General features: G+C 43.6%; 1 protein-coding gene and 1 non-coding gene across 3 annotated transcripts in view; both read left to right on the top strand.

The window, feature by feature from the left end:
• The window catches only part of LOC124615805 (acetylcholine receptor subunit beta-like 1), an 882018-nt gene that overhangs the window by 763721 nt on the left and 98738 nt on the right, over positions 1 to 19559 (top strand). For both annotated transcript variants that reach the window (XM_047143944.1, XM_047143943.1), the window contains one exon: positions 12933 to 13892. In XM_047143944.1, coding sequence (XP_046999900.1) covers positions 12933 to 13892 — 960 coding nt within the window. The remainder of the gene's footprint in view (positions 1 to 12932; positions 13893 to 19559) is intronic.
• On the top strand, positions 12315 to 12421 carry LOC124617261. The gene has a single exon (XR_006980017.1). It is a non-coding gene; the product is annotated as a U6 spliceosomal RNA (small nuclear RNA).

Here is a 19559-nt window from a genome sequence, read left to right as displayed (position 1 = left end):
TCGATGTGCTTGCGTTGTGGATCGCTTTAAGTACGTCAATGCTTTGGTTGAGTTGGACACTCAAGAAGACATCTGTGATAGTATTGCATAATTTCTAAATATATCATATGATTTAATACCGTCAAAAATGAGCTCAATCGATTATCCATTAACAGTATAGCAATGAAACGCCGTTGACCGCTCCTAACGCCCATGAAGACGAATCGTTCCTTTTTTTTTTAATTATTATTTAGTTCCCCTAGGGACGGAAATATACTATAGGCCAATAAAATTGCTACACCAAGAAGAAATGCAGATGATAAACGGGTATTCATTGGACGAATATATTATACTAAAACTGACATGTGATTACATTTTCACGCAATTTGGGTGCATAGATCCTGAGAAATCAATACCCAGAACAACCAGCTCTCGCCGTAATAACGGACTTGATACGCCTGGGCAGTGAGTCAAACAGAGCTTGGATGGCGTGTACAGGTACAGCTGCCCATGCAGCTTCAACACGATACCACAGTTCATCAAGAGTAGTGACTGGCGTATTGTGACGAGCCAGTTGCTCGGCCACCATTGACCAGACGTTTTCAATTGGTGAGAGATCTGGAAAATGTGCTGGCCAGGGCAGCAGTCGAACATTTTCTGTGTCAAGAAAGGCCCGTACAGGACCTGCAATATGTGGTCGTGCATTATCCTGCTGAAATGTAGGGTTTCGCAGCGAGCGAATGAAGGGTAGAGCCAAGGGTCGTAACACATCTGAAATGTAACGTCCACTGTTCGAAGTGCCGTCAGTGCGAACAAGAGGTGACCGAGACGTGTAACCAATGGCACCCCATACCATCACGCCGGGTGATACGCCAGTATGGCGATGACGAGTACACGCCTCCAATGCACGTTCACCGCGATGTCGCCAGACACGGATGCGACCATCATGATGCTGTAAACAGAACCTGGATTCATCCGAAAAAATGACGTTTTGCCATTCGTGCACACAGGTTCGTCGTTGAGTACACCATCGTAGGCGCTACTGTCTGTGAGGCAGCGTCAAGGGTAACTGCAGCCATGGTCTCCGAGCTGATAGTCCATGCTGCTGCAAACGTCGGTGAACTGTTCGTGCAGATGGTTGTTGTCTTGCGAACGTCCCCATCTGTTGACTCAGGGATCAGACGTGGCTGCACGATCCGTTACAGCCATGCGGATAAGGTGCCTGTCATCTCGACTGCTAGTGATACGAGGCCGTTGGATCGAGCACGGCGTTCCGTATTACCCTCCTGAACCCACCGATTCCATATTCTGCTAACAGTCATTGGATCTCGACCAGCGCGAGCAGCAATTTCGCGATACGATAAACCGCAATCGTGACAGGCTACAATCCGACCTTTATCGAAGTCGGAAACGTGATGGTATGCATTTCTCCTCCTTACACTAGGCATCACAGCAACGTTTCACCAGGCAACGCCGGTCAACTGCTGTTTGTGTATGAGAAATCGGTTGGAAACTTTCCTCATGTCAGCACGTTGTAGGTGTCGTCACCGGCTCCAACCCGATGTGAATGCTCTGAAAAGCTAATCATTTGCATATCACAGCATCTTCTTCCTGTCGGTTAAATTTCACGTCTGTGGCACGTCATCTTCGTGGTGTAGCAATTTTAATGGCCAGTAGTGTAACAGAAAAAATTCACGAGTCGTATCAAAATTAAACGTGAAAGGATGACAGCGCTAAGATTACCTGATGACATCACTATCCTCAGTGGAAGTGGGGAAGAACTGCAGGACCCGTTGAATGGAAAGAATAGAATTTATACGGAGAATAGCTTTATCGACTAGTGAGTATCATTCACTCGCCTCCTCCATCATGCACACAACACTTTGCGTATCACATTTACCCCCTAAGGGCACACGACTTCATATGTATCATCCTGAAAGCTGCCAACCGATTCCTCGATTCCACTAGCTTCTACATGCAAGTGTTTCCGTCAATCCGACTCAGAAATAGAATGGAAGCAGTTCCATTGGCCTCTTCCCGCTCATGTCAATAACACTCTAATTCTGACAAATGCTGCTTCGTGGCAGTTTATTTCCAACAGATGCTTGAACGCATCAGCTATCATGATAATTCCGTTTTTCCATGTAGGCAATAACCGCCTTGTATCACAGTGGGATAAATGTGTTATCAGGTATGGCGATTACTTTAGAAATGATGAACAGTTTCCTCACTTTTTTCCATCTCGTTTTCGTTTGAATGATATTTTCTGCGTCATTAGGCTTCCCCCACAGTGCTTCTTTCCAGATATGTGTGCGAAGTTTGGTTGAAATTGATTCAGTGGCTTAGGAGGAGACGTGTAATGTACATAAATACACACAATGACTTTTATACGTGGATGTGCTGAAAAGTAATTGCTCCGAATTTTGTATGCGAGAACTCTTGAAGCTATTTAAATAAAACGTATGTTATTAATGACAAAACAGAAATTCCAACATCAGCTGCAGTTAGGCATTGAAATACACTCATGCTCATAAATTAAGGATAACTGCAGTATGTGGTGCCACACAACGTGGCATAACACAAAACTGGCACAAATAGCATAGGCACATAGGAAACACACACGACACAGATCTGTAAGTCCACGGTATTGGTGATAAGTTGAGAAAACCGTCCCGAAACACATGTGCTACAGAACACCACAGTTTCCTGCGCATGTACCCCAGCATCAATATGGGATATGATCACCATGCACACGTACACAGGCCGCAAAACGGGTTGGCATACTCTGGATCAGGTGTCGAGCAGCTGCTGGAGTATAGCCTCCCATTCTTGCAACATTGCCTGTCGGAGCTCCTTAAGTGTCGTAGGGGTTTGAAGACATGCAGCGATACGTCGACCCAGAGCATACCAGATGTGCTCGATGGGGTTTAGGTCTGGAGAACAGGCACGCCACTCCATTCGCCTGATATCTTCTGTTTCAAGGTACTCCTCCACTATGGCAGCTCGGCGGGTCCGTGCGTTATCATCCATCAGGATGAAGGTGGGACCCACTGCACCCCTGAAAAGGCGTACATACTGGTGCAAAATGAAGTCCCGATACACCTAACCTGTTGCAGTTCCTCTATCAAAGACATGCAGGGGTGCACGTGCACCAATCATAATCCCACCCCACATCATCAAACCACGACCTCCATACAGGTCCCTTTCAAGGACATTAAGGGGTTGGTATCTGGTTCCTGGTTCACGCCAGATGAAAACCCGGCGAGAATCACTGTTCAGACTATACCTGGACTCGTCCGTGAACATAACCTGGGACCACTGTTCCAATAACCATGTACTGTGTTCTTGACACCAGGCTTTACGGGCCCTCCTGTGACCAGGGGTCAGTGAAATGCACCTTCAGGTCGCCAGACGAATAGACCATGTCTGTTCAATAGTCTGTAGACTGTGTGTCTGGGCCGGCCGCGGTGGCCGAGCGGTTCTAGGCGTTGCAGTCCGGAACCGCGCGACCGCTACGGTCGCAGGTTCGAATCCTGCCTCGGGCATGGATGTGTGTGATGTGCTTAGGTTAGTTAGTTTTAAGTAGTTCTAAGTTCTAGGGGACTGATGACCTCAGATGTTAAGTCCCATAGTGCTCAGAGCCATTTTTTGTGTGTCTGGAGACAACTGTTCCATCCAATGGCTGCGGCAAGGTCCTGAGCAACGCTACCTGCAGTACTCCGTGGCCGTCTGCGGGCACTGATGGTGAGATATTGGTCTTCTTGTGGACGTTCTGTAGCGCCTGGACACGTTTCCTATCTGCTGGAATCGTTGCCATAATCTTGAGATCACGCTTTGTGGCACATGAAGGGCCCATGCTACGACCTGCTGTGTTTGACCAGCCTCCAGTCGACCTAGTATTCTACCCCTCATAGCGTCATCAATATGTGTTCTTTGAGCCATTTTCAACAGCACGTTTGAAAACGTCTGCACACTTACTCGCTGCACACTTACTCTGAGATGCACCAACACACCTCTGTTGGACTGCTGCCAGCGCCATCGTGCGACGACCGCAGATCAGTTGCACCACATGGTCATACCCTGAGGTGATTTAAACCCGCAAACCGCCCACCAGAGCATTGTTTCACCATGTATCAGCATCATCCTTAATTTATGAGCATGAGTGTAAATCTAACCACGAAAAGTGAAAATTTATGCCAACCACGACTCGAACCAAGATTTCGCGCTTATCGCGAGTGGTCGTCTTAACCACTTCATCTATCCTAGCACGCTTCCCGTCCAACCCAGATTCCCAGGTGTCGCACACTACACACGCAGTGTCCCCTGTCAGTCATTCTAAATGCTCGCAGCCTCATCTGATTCCGAGGAGAGGTCGAACGAATGATCCGCAGTGGGTGTAAAATACTTTTATTCGAAGTCACGACCGGATTCGTGTCAAGCGAAGATGCATGTATGCCATACGTCATTTAGCGCTCTATGAGTTTATAGCTCATGGTGAGTGATGGAGGATGGCTATAAGGCAGTTAACTTTCCACTGTGAGTTGTTAAATAGAATCTTTATCACCTGAGGATGCTTCTTCAATTGTCGAGAAACGGGTCGTTTTCAATAAAAGTTTTTTCCATGCGCTGCGTATATTTACATGCATGGTATCTGTTCTTTCGGACAGGTCCAAAAGAACATACACTATACACGTTAAAAAAACGTTATTAACGTTTTACCTCTTTATTCTTCATGTCTACATATTTGTAACCCTCTACCACTAGAGGGCTCCGAATTGTAGCGTAGAACATGGCGGCGTGTAACGTGACAACTGTAAGTCGGTGCGTGAGAATTCGAAGAGTTCGTCCACACATGGAACAACCTCTCCTTCATCAGGACAATGACGGACTACACACGAGCGCTGCGACATCTGCAACAATCCGACGCGTTGGGTTCAATGTCATCGATCATCCCCCACACAGTCCCGACTCGGCTTCATCCGATTTTCGACTGCTTTCAAAACTTAATGAACGCCATCGAGGATCGCACGTTGATAGTGATGAAACGGTGCAAGGAGAGGCGAGGTTGTGGCTCCAACAACAATGTCAAATACTCTACAATGACGGTATCAACAAACTGCCCTCGCGTTGGGAGAAATGTGTTCGTCGACAGGGTGACTATGTCGAGAAATAAATATGCGGGCATGAAGAATATAGATCTAGAATGTTAATGACGTTTGTTTTATCTAAAAAAAACTTTAAGAATTTCCAAATAAAAAAATTCGGAGGCATTGCTTTTCAGCACGTTCGCCTAAATATATAGATTGTTTCTGTCATCTACGTAAAGACTGGCTTAACGAAATTCTCCAAACTTGACGCTTGCCAGCCATCCTTTTCATTTTAGCACAACCGTTCCTGTCTACGTCATCAATGACAGCCTCATACAGGGAGACAGTTATTGAACTATGTGAAATAAATTCGTCATAACTTCTGTACAGTTTGCATTAGGACGTTCAAACTGCACGATTGGCCGCAGGGCATGATAGGAATTAGTATGCGCATGCATGATTTGGGTCAGCTACGAAACCCACTTTCATTTGGATGGGTTCGTCAATGAGCAAAATTGTCGCATTTGAAGGACTTAGAATCAGCATGTCGCGATCGAGAAGTCTCTTCACCCTCAACAGGTGACTGTGAGGTGTGCAATGTCCAGTCACGTAAAGATCGATGCGATGTTCCTTGATGGCACAGTGACTACCGAACGGTACGTAAAAGTTTTGGAAAATGATTTCATCCCCATTATCCAAGCTGACCCTGATTTCGACAAGATGTGGTTCATACAAGACGAAGCTCGACTCCATCGAAGCAGGAGAGTGTTTGATGTCCTGGAGGAGATCTTTTGGGGGCCACATTCTTAATCTGGGGTACCCAGAGGCTACTGGTATGGGCCTCGATTGGCCGCCATATTCCCCGTATCTGAACACACGCGACTCCTTTTTGTGGGGCTATTTTAAAGACAAGGTTTACAGCAATAACCCCAAAACCACTGCTGAGCTGAAAACAACCATTCAGCAGGTCATCGACAGCATCGATGTTCCGATACTTCAGCGGACTATGCAGAATTTCGCTATTCGTCTGCACCACATGATCCCCGATGATGGCAGGCGTATCGAACATGTCATAACCTAAATCCGAATATCTGTATTGACGTTTAATGTTGAATAAAGTTTGTTCACGCCGTAGTTTGTAACCAGTTTACGTTTTTCTCGTATAGTTCAATAATTGTCACCCTGTATATACCAATTTACACGCGATTCTTTCACTCCATCACATCTTCAGCAACAATTTTCATCTACAACTCATGATAGTAGTATGTGTTCATCGATTCCAATTCATCGCTTTCTGAAGTTCTTCATTCGTAATCTTTGCTCATTGACTCGTTACAGGAATTTATTCAGTTCTGCATCAGTCCATTTCATCTCCAACAATTTGATAAGCTGGAAGACTACACGGAGAAAATTAGAAACACTATGCAAGAGTTTCACTCTGTACAAAGTGTGAAACAGACTTATTGAGCAAGCATTTGTATCTACCAACGTTCTAGTTACTGTAAGATTACATTTCACATTTTATTTCTGTCGACTAGAACAACTTTACATGAATCAAAAACATAACCGTAATAAAACCCTAAAAAGGGACATTCATATCTATAATGTAAACAAGTTTCAAGAAATCCATAATTATTTGTTATGTTATCACTTGTAGTGAACTGTCATCGTTCTATTTTATATCAGTTGCCCGCCTGCTTAGCTGGGTTGTAACGTGCTCGCCTCCCTTACAAGCAGGCCCGGGCTCGATTCCCGGCCGGGTTGGAGATTTTCTCCGCTCGGGGACTGGGTGTTGTGTTATCATTTCATCCTCATACCCGGCGCGCAAGTCGCCCTGTGTAGCGTCGACTGAAATAAGACTTGCACTTGGCGGCCGAATTTCCGCGATTGGGGCCTCCCGGCCAACGATGCCATATGCTCATTTCCAATTTTTTATTTCTGTTAAAACCACTCTGACTTTGTTAATAAATATGATGAATTTGGCGTTAAACTAAGGTATTTAACTTATAGCTCCCCTCACCCAAAAAGACAAGAGGAATGATGAATATAAAAATAAAATAATGGCAGACAAGAAGTCTTTGTAGAGGTCTGCGGCCAATATGTACATACACGTAAAATTTTTAATCGAGATTGTACTTCGTTCCTTTTGTTCATGGGTTTCGTCAGATTGTCGTCATCAGATCAATATGCGCTTATACTCGGTATGCTCACTCACTATTTTAAGTAGTATGTTGCACTGATTCTTCAAGTTACTGATCTCTTGATGTTAGTCTTTCCTGACGTGTAATTAGATGAAATAGAGTGCGACCTAGACTAAAAATTTTGTTTAAAAAAATAAATGGTGATGTCACTACCTACCTATGGAGTCACCCACTACAGCATGTGTATTATATATCAGTGTTTCTGAAAAAGTAGTAAGTATATGCACCAGTGAAAAATGAAAATGAGCGCCCTGATAAAAGTCTTACATAAATGTTTACTCCCATTATTGTACCAGCTGGTACAGGATCATAATCACGGGGTAATATACACAGTTACAGATTTTCTTGCAGCTCTTGTGTAGACTATATACAGCCGGTCATAGACGTGTTGCTTGTGATCATGGGAGTACTTCTCCCTGTTGTCATAGCTGGTATAGCGATGCTGTCGCTAATACAGAACGAGCCACATGCCTACCCATCATGTCGCTCACAAACTCATTCGTGTCAGTAAAAAGTTTTCGATGGTATTTTGCCACAGTAATGCAGTATTCTTCGAAATAGTAAACCGCCATTTGACTGTGTATTACTGTGGTGATTTTCCGTAGTATCTAGATTTAGGTTTTTATGCCATTATCAAGCACAATTCTAAAATTTCCTACACCATTAACATCTTAGGTAGTTAAGGCAGTCAAACTGCTTTAACAGATATGACATGTTAATGGTCTAAGAACTTTTAGCATCGTACTTAATAATGTCATAAAAACCGAAATTTAGATAGTATAGAAGCTAAATACCGTAATATACAGTAAGATGGCGGTTTACTCTTTCGAAAAAAATATTGGCGTCATGTTTGTAGATGGCGTTTGTCAGGGCAGCAGATGAAGAAAAGGGCGCTCTGTGCATGGACGTTGTTCTGCTGGAAACTGCCAGACTTCGTGGGAATGTAAATAAAATGTGCCGGATGACGTGCGTGATGAATCCCGCATTGTTCAGCGTTCGCTCTGCAGACACACCTTACTTTATAAACTACGTTCCTCACACCAGATTTCTTGTATACAGTTGATCCAAAATAATACGAATATCTCGTGCTTCAGATGAGATACCTCGGCTGCTTGAAAAGATATTTTTTTTAAAAAAAAAGTGTCAAAAAATAAGGTGAACAGTAGTATCGTGTGAAGCTTGGTGCGATTTTCTCAAGGAAGCTTGCCCACATCAAACATATTACGTCAGAGCGAATAATAGGTGGTTCTGATTCTCAAGAGATGTTAGTAATTTTAGGCATAATATCTGAAAAGGAAGTCAGAACTGAAATCTTGAATCACACGATAAGAGCTAACAGATTACATACATGAAAAACGACTAGTATGAAAATAGTCGGCTAATTTGCAATAATTTTATGTTGGAGTTGAAAGTTTCTTTCAAATCACACAAGAATAAACTTTTTAACATGCAAAAATTTAGGATATTACGAACGAGGAGCTCTCCATTTGAAGTTGTGGGCTCAGCTCGATTTTTCGTAATCGATCTTAGTTTAATAGAAAGAGAGAGAATTCGACTGAATTAAAGTCACAAACTGCAGACACAAACAGTGATACACATCCAACTGCCAATTCACGCCCAAGACGCAGCGCAAATCCTGGAAATTATCTTAAAGCCTGCCACAACACCACACAACTTCAATGAAATCCAGTTCAGTAATTAGGGGCAATTTCTGTCGATGTCTCCTGCTATATCGACACTTACCCGGTACGATGTTAGGATCAACGCAGTCATATGCAGTTGATCATTATTAGAATATGACTCTTGCTCCATTCACAGCATGCCGTTATTAACCCCTTACAAACGAGGCTTTTATATGTCACATTCTTAAAAGTCATTTTTCTTTCTCCACTAGTGCAAAAAAGTCTTACTTGCATCTTGAAACAGTAAGCAATGGTTAAACAATATATCTGTTATCGAAATATTGGATTATAAAATGTTTTAATGAGGTATGCCTTCTGTATTTTGCAGTGCTCCCTGGAAAGACGGCAGTTCCTGCAGACGCACCCACGCCGCTGTGTGTTGTTCTGTTTGAACTGAGAGACTGGGCGTCCAGGTGTACAGCCACCATCCACCTTAGACAACATGTTTTTTAACCTCTTCTTTCTACTAGCACTGAGGGCCTCTGCCACTTGCAGTCTATGCTGAAACCATGAGCTACAGTATGCCTGTTATTTGATACGTTCTGAAACTTTTGATAATTTTCGCAGTACATGCACCGGTACTGTTGTTGCTAACATTGTAGGGTATTAGTGGTAGAGTATGCACCAAAACAATAAAAAGAAATATAGAGTAAAGATGGGCTCTAAAATGCATGCCTTCAGAGCTATGAGCACTTGTTCAGTAGAAGAGATCAGTATCACAGTACCGAAGATGAACAAGTGATCATAGCTCTTAAGGTATACATTTTAGAGCCCACGTTCATTAGATGCTTTTTCTTGATTTGGTTCATACTACTACCTCTAAAAGTTGCCATCCCTACAATCTTGACAACGACAGAAACGGTACATGTATCCCATAGACGGAGGTATCATAACTATTTTCGCTTCTAACTTCCGACTCGATTGTTTGCGGACCAGGGAGTCTTACCTCAAATTGGTACGTTTATCCTTTTTCCGTTATTCCTGAAAATTTCTAACGGAATCACCATGTATAAATGAATTGGTAGCACACTCGCAGACGATATAGTTGTGTACGTGAAGGAGAGATCCTTACTAAATTTTTACATACCGCTGACAGACTTATAAACGATCAGCAGCTGGTGCCAAACTGGACAGCTGACCGTTAATATAAATAAACGTAAGGTAGCACGGGAAATCAAAGGAAAAATCTCCAGTATCATATGCTCCCGTGATGGGCGATGGGCCACTGGAAGTAGTCACAGCACGCAAGCATCTTGGAGTACTTTAGCAAAGAAACGCAAGATGAATCGAATAATTAAATTTCGCTTTAGGGAAAATGGACAGGTACGAGACTTAGATATGCTCGGGAGACTCTAGGGAAGTATAATTTATGTAAGAAAGTGGGTGCTTCGTTTGGGCGATTCCCGAGTCCGTTCTATTTTGGTGCTTTTGTGGTATAGGTGCCCTTGGGAATGAGCTGAAGTTGAAAACTGGACTGTAGCCCTAAATAAAGTGCTTGTTTTAACCAAAGAGTTTAGTGGAAGTAATGTCTTTCTTTCGGTATTTAAAAAGGTTACAGTAGCGTTAGGAAAAAAAATTTATTTTATTAAAATAAAATGCCTAGTCCAGGCAGGTTCGTCACAGCGCAAGTATTATTTCGTATACATATGGAAAAAATTACGTAAGTAATACAATTTTTTTTGTCTCGATCGTAAAGTGTTTCGATTAACACATGACCAATCCCTTATGCACCACATTCACATGTAAAATGCTTGGCTACGAAATGCACATGAATGTGATTACAGGATCATAAGCAGATGTTAACATTGACTTATTATTCGTAGTCGACCTTTTTATACCTGATGATGGTGCATACGGCACTGACACCGGTAATAAGTTGATAAAAATGCTTTGCAAACCACAAAGATAATTTATGTAATACTGTAAACCAGGTATACTTTGACCGATTTTCAGATTCAGATGTGATTATCAAGCCTGTTTTAACTTCTTTGCTATTTATGATAGTGAACGTGGGAAGCTTGTATCAAAGGACCATATACTAATTAGTGCAATACATTTTCTAAAATGCAGAGGAAGTAATGGAGAAACTGTAGGTAGTGACAGTTAGCATGGATTTCAGGATACATTCACCGGCCTGCATTTGTGATCAATATTTAAAAAACACGATGGAACTTTGACCACGCACAAAGAAATACATTTGTCCAAAGTAGTCTTAAGTGCTTTACTAAGCCTAGTAAAAGAAAAAAACCTAGTGGAGTACATAGATCACTATGATCGAACACCAAAATTATGTAATGAAAGGTACTAGGATGGAATACTATACACATAGCTCCAAATTAGTTGATCATAATACCTTCAATCTCATCCATCTTAAACCTAAATCCTCGTTTAAGAACATCCGATGTAGTTAGAATTAACGTTAGCTGTTCTTCAGTTGTCGAATCAGTATCTAGCATTTTTGGCCAAACAAACTTCATTTCTTGTTTCCGGAGGCATTTGACATTATATGTTACACCTGAAGCACTGTCGGAGTCACAATAGCTTGTAATTTGAGGAATATACAAATGGTATTTGTTTTTATTAGTTTCATATACCGGTACATTAACAATTACAAATGAGCCTTTGTCTGTATACTGATGGTTATTGTTTCTATTCCTTAGTTCCATACTGCCACTGGCTTTAGCACTGTTTAATGAACTGTGTATATGTAATCATAGGGTAAAAATGACCAGTGGTCAAAGAAACCTCGAAACAGAGAAATCATGCACGTGACCTCAGAAGTCGAAAGATACCGGCAGATATATACAGGTGAACAAAAAGCTAATCAGTGGGCTGTTCCGAGAATTAATGGACAACATACATGATACAGCTGAAAACAATGGCCTTTTAGGTGAATGATATTGGCTGATTTTGCACAAGCATACTTTAACCCAGTTTTTCGTATTCAGTTATAAGTCACAACATGTTCGCTAACTATTGCGCAAGAAATCTGGACTACATGGCACCATCTAGTACATACTGATGGAACTTTACCAACAAACAGTCTTTACTAAACATTAAACTGAGGGCTAGCGGAGAGCTATAAAACTTATACATGTCCGAAAGAACAGACACCATATCCATATAAGTATATAGTTCTGGCAATACCGGCCATGACCTTCTTCTTCTGTGCCGATGCACACATATTCCCAAACTCTTACGGGACTTGGTAAGAACGTCTTCCACGAGTAGTGAGTACGTTGGGGTGGGACACAACGAATGTAGTGTGTGGACATACAAGGTGCGAATGTAGGTCTCGCGGGAGGCGTGCGCGAGATAGTCCCTGCGTCGCACTATCCACTGTGCCCTCGGTGTCTCAGATGGATGTACTCGCTTCGGTGATACATATACTAAAATTGGAACGATACAGAGAAGATTAGCATAGCCCCTGTGCAAGGATGACACGCAAAATCGTGAAGCGTTCCACATTTTTTGCCGGCACGCTAGCTCAGCGTGTTGGGTCAGACAGCTGGGTGGCCTCTGTAATAAAAAAAATGAATGGAAGGATCAACAAACGAACTTGAGCGGATGTCATGTGACGTCTGCAACGACCAAACACAACGATCAACAACGCAAAAAAAAAAATGGATAGAGCGTCTGCCACGTAAGCAGGAGATCAAGGGTTCGAGTTCCGGGCGGGTCACACATTTTCACCTGTCCCCGTTCATATATATCAACGCCTGAAGGTATTAATAGAATTCTAATTTCTATAAAACTTATGGCGTGTCAGTCGTTTAACAAAAGCAAAAAAATTTAATCACACAATAAATTTCTATGTCGATTTGTTCACGTAATGCCTATATTAATTTCAGGGTTTACCTCCCGACTTTTTCCGCACTTGCGAATGGTTGGACAACGTTCGTGCCAGTATCCGACAACAAAGAGTGAGGCGAGAAGGAAGAATCTGTGTGTTTCACTCTTGATCACCACCAATTTTCTTTCAGAGCTCGTGCACCATCGACGTGACGTACTTCCCGTTTGACCAGCAGACGTGCATCATGAAATTCGGGTCGTGGACGTTCAACGGAGACCAAGTGTCCTTAGCGCTGTACAATAACAAAACCTTTGTGGACCTGTCCGATTACTGGAAGTCGGGTACGTGGGACATTATCGAGGTGCCGGCCTACCTCAACATCTACGAGGGCAACCACCCGACCGAGACGGACATCACCTTCTACATCATCATCAGGAGAAAGACGCTGTTCTACACGGTGAACTTGATCCTGCCCACGGTGCTCATCTCGTTCCTCTGCGTGCTCGTCTTCTACCTGCCGGCCGAGGCCGGCGAGAAGGTCACCCTCGGCATCAGCATCCTGCTGTCGCTCGTCGTCTTCCTGCTGCTCGTCTCCAAGATCCTGCCGCCCACGTCGCTGGTGCTGCCGCTCATCGCCAAGTACTTGCTGTTCACGTTCATCATGAACACGGTGAGCATCCTTGTGACGGTCATCATCATCAACTGGAACTTCCGGGGCCCGCGCACGCACCGCATGCCGCCCTGGATCCGCGCCGTCTTCCTCTACTACCTGCCCATCCTGCTGTTGATGCGCCGCCCCAAGAAGACGCGCCTGCGCTGGATGATGGAGATGCCCGGAATGGGCGCGCCGCCACACGGGTCGCCGGCCGACCTGCCGAGGCACCTGCCCCCGGTGGCGGCGGCGGCGGCGGCCGCGGCGGCGGCGGGGGCGGGCCACGGGCCGCGCGCCAAGCTGGAGGCGGTCGAGATGTCCAACCTGCACCACCCCAACTGCAAGGTCAACCGCAAGGCCAGCGCCGCCGAGCTGCCGCCCGCTCGGCGCGAGAGCGAGAGCTCCGACTCGCTGCTGCTCTCGCCCGAGGCCTCCAAGGCCACCGAGGCGGTCGAGTTCATCGCCGAGCACCTCAGGAATGAGGACCAGTACATCCAGGTAGGTATTCGCGTCTACATCACTGGCGCATGCCGCAGCGCGCGCGCTTTACCACACAGGTTGACACTACCGGTAGCAAATCCCTCTCAGATCCAATGAACTATATCTGTTCCTAAATTTGACATTGCTAAGAATATATTTGTAATTATTGCTGCTCCTCGGAAACATACGTCAAACACTGAATCTTCTTTCTCATTGTTGGGATCATTACATTGATTATTATTGCATGCGAAAGAATGATTTTAAATCGAGCAATTATGTTTTCATAACTGTGCGGATGTCATCAGTCATCATCGGAATGGGAAGAAATTACATGTGATGTCCCGATCCATCTTAGGGCCATTGCTTTTTCTTGTGTACATTAATGATCTCTCATCAGTTACACTGCCAGAAGCAGAGTTCATTTTGTTTGCAGATGACAAGTATTGCAACAAACAGTATGTCGAGAGTAGTTCTAGAAATATCTGCTAATGATATTTTCATGGATATTAATAAATGGTTAAAAGCCAACTCACTGACATTAAACTTCGAAAAGACTCACTATATGCAATTCAGAACCTGTAAGAGGTTTCCACCCAGCATATGCATAAAGTATGAAGAAGAGCAGATAGAAGAGATTGACAGTCTTAAATTCCTGGGATTACAACTTGATAATAAATTCAGTTGGAAGGAGCACACCACAGAACTGCAGAAACGCCTTAACAAATCTGTATTTGCAATTCGACTGTTAGCTGACATAGGCAACATAAAAATGAAAAAGCTTGCATACTTTGCCTACTTTCATTCCATAGTGTCCTATGGTATAATATTTCGAGGTAACTCTTCCAGTCAAACAAAAGTTTTCAGAGTCCAAAAGCGTGTAATACGTATTATTTGTGGAGTAAATTCACGGACGTCCTGTTAGAAACCTCTCCAAAGAACTGGGTATACTAACTACTGCCTCTCAGTATATTTACTCCTTATTGAAATTTGTCCTACATAATATAGCTCTTTTTCCGACAAACAGCTCAGTTCATACATACAATATCAGGAACAAAAATGATCTGCACAAGGACTTAAAAGCACTTACTTTAGTTCAAAAAGGGGTCCACTACTCAGGAACACTCATCTTCAATAATTTGCCAGCAAACATAAAAAATTTAGTTACAAATAAAGATCAGTTTAAAAGGAGCCTGAAAGAATTACTAGTGGCCAACTCCTTCTACTCCACTGACGAATTTTTTAATAGAAACAAATGATCTATTGTATATATTCATACTATTAGTATTGTTATTTCAGCTTTAAAAAAATTGACATGTTCCACATCCACGAGAATCTCCTCAGCACAGATCTATGGAACGAAAAACTAATCTAATCTAACCTAAACCTGACACCGAAACATTACAAAATATCCATATGAACATGGGTGCGAAACTCCTTCGTTAAAGATTTACTTGGCTTTACTGGTAATGTTACGTGTTACAGATTTAATACCGCACTTACTTTATTTTAATGGCTTCTCCACTTTTAAAGTAGTTGCCGTGCACCCACATTCTCCAGCTTCCACGATCATAGCACTCTGCCTCTTTCGGATCACTCTTCCTCACCATTGCAATTACTTCCACTGTCCACGTTAATCTCTGCCGTCCGAGCTTCCTCCTCCTGGAGGGTACCATTCCAGGACTGCTTCTGGCCATCGTCCTTGCTGCATTCGCCGTACGTGGCCATACCATTGAAGAGTTCTATTCTCAATCCTTTGCACGACTGCGTATCCTTTATTTCCCTAATTTTCTCATTTCTTCTCCACTCTGTTCTGGATATCTTGGGTGCCCTCCTTATTCCATCCATTTCTACTGCCTGTACTCTGTTTCTTTTTCGCTCATTCAGGGTCCGTCCTTCTGCACCGTATGTTAGTATACATTCCAATAATGTTTCCAGAATCCTCTTCTTTGTTTCTTTTGATACTTCCCGGCCCCACAGAACTCCATTTAGCATTTTAATTGCTCCTGTTGCCTGCTGATCCTGCGTTCGACATCTGCGTCACAGCTACCTGAGGAATGGATAATCGATCCTAAGTATTTACACCGCTTTACAGCTTTAATAGTTCCTCGTGGCAGTACTATGACCCATCTTCTCCCAGTACTGGATATTCTGATTTGCTTATATTTATTCTAAGCCCGCCCCGATCAAATGCTTCCACTAACTTCTTTATCACAAATTTGACATCCTCTCTACTTTTTGTTAACAGTACTTGATCATCGGCAAATAATAATTTGTAGATAGTACCATGCAGGAAAGTAATTCCCATAGTTCCGCATGACTGAGTCCACTATATACTGCATATATATTCTAAACAGGATCGGTGACATATTGCAGCCCTAAGTCCTTTCGGTGTTTGGAATGTGTCGCTCAACTTTTTCCCTGCTTTGGCTGCTGGTTACAACTGGTATTCGATTAGGGATTTTTGGGGTATTTGTTGTATTTCTACACCTATATGCTCCATCGCTTCCCGTAGTACGTTATGGGTACAGAATCATACGCTTCTTCTAAATCCGCAAATATTAGGTGTACTTCATGACCCTTAAAACAGGCCTACTCACTTACTTGTGTAAGGCTAAAAATATGATCCCATAAAAAAATGGTTCAAATGGCTCTGAGCACTATGGGACTTAACATCTATGGTCATCAGTCCCCTAGAACTTAGAACTACTTAAACCTAACTAACCTAAGGACATCACACAACACCCAACCATCACGAGGCAGAGAAAATCCCTGACCCCGCCGGGAATCGAACCCGGGAACCCGGGCGCGGGAAGCGAGAACGCTACCGCACGACCACGAGATGCGGGCTATGATCCCATACAAGATCATCCAGCTGTAAGACCTGCCTGTTCCTCTCGCATCTTTCCCTTAATCTCATTCTTCAGCCAGTTTTTCAGTACAGCGCTAAAAAAATCTGCTGATAGAGGCCGTAACACTAATTCACCTAAAATAATTTGGTTCTCTTGTTTCTTTATTTTTTTTATAGATAACAGATACGTATGATACACACCATACTCTTGGTATTTCCTTTCCCTCCATGATCTGATTGATTTAATAATGTACATTTACAAATTCTACTCGAACTTACCACCTCCTGCTTCGATGCATGCCCTGAGCCAACAATGCACGCTTTGTCACACTGTTGAAAACTCCTAGTGTGCATCGTACTCGACACAACCATTCTGGATACACTGTCTCGCAGCGTCGACATTAGACATCGAAGTAATCGGCAACCAGTTGCATTTAAATTATTTCATGCAGCGGGTTGCTGATTAGCTCGATATATTCAACTATAGTTGCTGAAGATGCATAAAATTCTAAATGACAACATTAGGTACAGGAGGTGAAACGCCAAGGCTTTTAAATGGCCCCAGATGTAAAAATCCAGTAAATTCGAAGCTGTTGGTCGGACAGGTCATGCAATGGATCACCGTCGGCCAATTCATCTGAAACTGGTTATCCAGCTACCGGCCAATTATTCGACTAAAATGAGATACAGCGCTACTACATAAACGACATTCGTTGGATGATGTCTAGAGGTACACATCAACTAAATGAAGCACATAATTTCCGAGAAAACGTAGGAATATTTGCCTAGTAAAACGTATGAGAAGAAATAGGGATCAATACAATGAGCGTGAATGACTCCATCCCGCATGCTGATGCTGAAAAGCACTTGAACTTTCTCATATCTTATTTCATTGGCGTTTTCATATGCCTAGATGTGTTTCTATAACTCAAGGTACCATTACGTGTAATGTCAGCCTGGCCCGCCCGGTTAGCCGATCGGTCTGACGCACGGCTTTCCGGAGTGGGAAGGAGCGCCTGGTCTTCGGCACGAATCCGTCCGGCGGACTTGTTGTGAGGTCCGGTGAGCCGGCCAGTCTGAGGATGGTTTTAGGCGGTTTTCCACTGCCTCGGAGAATGCGGATTGGTTCCCCTTATTCCGCCTCAGCTACACTATGTCGGCGGTTGCTGCGCAAACAAGTTCTCCACGTACGCGTACAACACCATTACTCTACCATGCAAACATAGGGGTTACACTCGTCTGGTATGAGACGTTCTCTGGAGGGGTCCACCGGGGGCCGAACCGCACGGTATCCCTGGGTTCGGTGTGGGGTGACGGAGGAGTGAAGAGGACTGCGGTAGTCGTCGTGGGGTTGTAGACCACTTCGGCTGCGGCGGGGACGGAGCCTCCCCGTCGTTTCTAGGTCCCCGGTTCCCAGACAGTACAATACAATGTCAGCCTCATCAGTAAATAGGATATAAGCTAAGAAGCGCATGACCACAGCACACTGCCGTACCATAACAAAATTTCTATCACATTTAATCCATGCACTCGCTGAAGGTCGTACAGGTACAGAAGGTGTCCATACAGGATATTATAAATGGCGATGTGACTAATGCCTTCCATTCTCACCATTCTTCTTGTACTAGTCTGTGGGGCTTCGGCCGCATTACAAAGGACTCACTCTCCGAACACACACCTTCGTACATCACGTGGGTCCCAGCATTTGAATTTCTCCTCTCAAATGCACCTGCTTCTCGCAAGCGTTGATGGAGGCGTGCAAACGTTTGTACACGAGTTATCTGACCCGCAGGGTACAAACCTGCATAAAGCTGAAGTGCTGCTACCGCATTCCCATCTGCTAGGTCATACATGGACTACATATACGATATTTCACTTACTGAATAGAAGGTTTTGTAATGTGATGGATGCAGGTCTGTAAACAACACAAAGGAACAAAAGACAATCAGTCAAAATAAAGCAAGCTACTCTTACATACACAAAACAGAACAAAAGACAATCAAACAAATTAAAAGCTAACAACTCTGTAAAGAGGAATGTTCAGATGGACTTTTGCAAAGTTTTCGTGTCAGGAACCCACCCTACATTTATAGATACCAATTTATAGACACCCAATATACAGTATGGATCCAGTAAGACGTAATACCCCTTTTATTTCGTGAAGTATTCCAGATATCGAAACGAGGTTTTTACACGTGGTGTCCGCAGCTCGTGGTCGTGCGGTAGCGTTCTCGCTTCCCGCGCCCGGGTTCCCGGGTTCGATTCCCGGCGGGGTCAGGGATTTTCTCTGCCTCGTGACGACTGGGTGTTGTGTGCTGTCCTTAGGTTAGTTAGGTTTAAGTAGTTCTAAGTTCTAGGGGACTGATGACCATAGATGTTAAGTCCCATAGTGCTCAGAGCCATTTGAACCATTTTTTTTTACACGTGGTTTTAACTTTGTTGTGCCGTTAACAGAGTGAAACCACGTTTATACGGACCAGGTCATCCGGTTTAAGGAAAATCTGAATAATTAGGAATTCAGAAAAACCCGTGAATGATATGAGTTAAATGCCATAGACACACACGTTAAATTTATTTCCACGTTAACACACGAATTACATCTTACTTTCATACTAGCAGAAAAATGCTCCTATCGGATCACAAAAAAGACAAATAAGCTCCTGTTTAAAAGACTGTGACTGAAGACTGGACCGCCAGCTTCCTCATTCTACCTTCCTCAGCGCCATTAAAAGCTTCCCCAAATCTTTTGGCATCCGAACATATTCGTGCTCTTTTCATCATGCGACTCGCCTCTCACTCCCATAACCTACCCTAACTGTAGCTCGCTCATACCCACT

Source organism: Schistocerca americana, chromosome 5, assembly GCF_021461395.2.
Source record: "Schistocerca americana isolate TAMUIC-IGC-003095 chromosome 5, iqSchAmer2.1, whole genome shotgun sequence".
NCBI classification, from domain to species: domain Eukaryota; kingdom Metazoa; phylum Arthropoda; class Insecta; order Orthoptera; family Acrididae; genus Schistocerca; species Schistocerca americana.
Note: the sequence above shows the minus strand (reverse complement) of the source record. Positions and strands in the feature narration are given on the sequence as shown.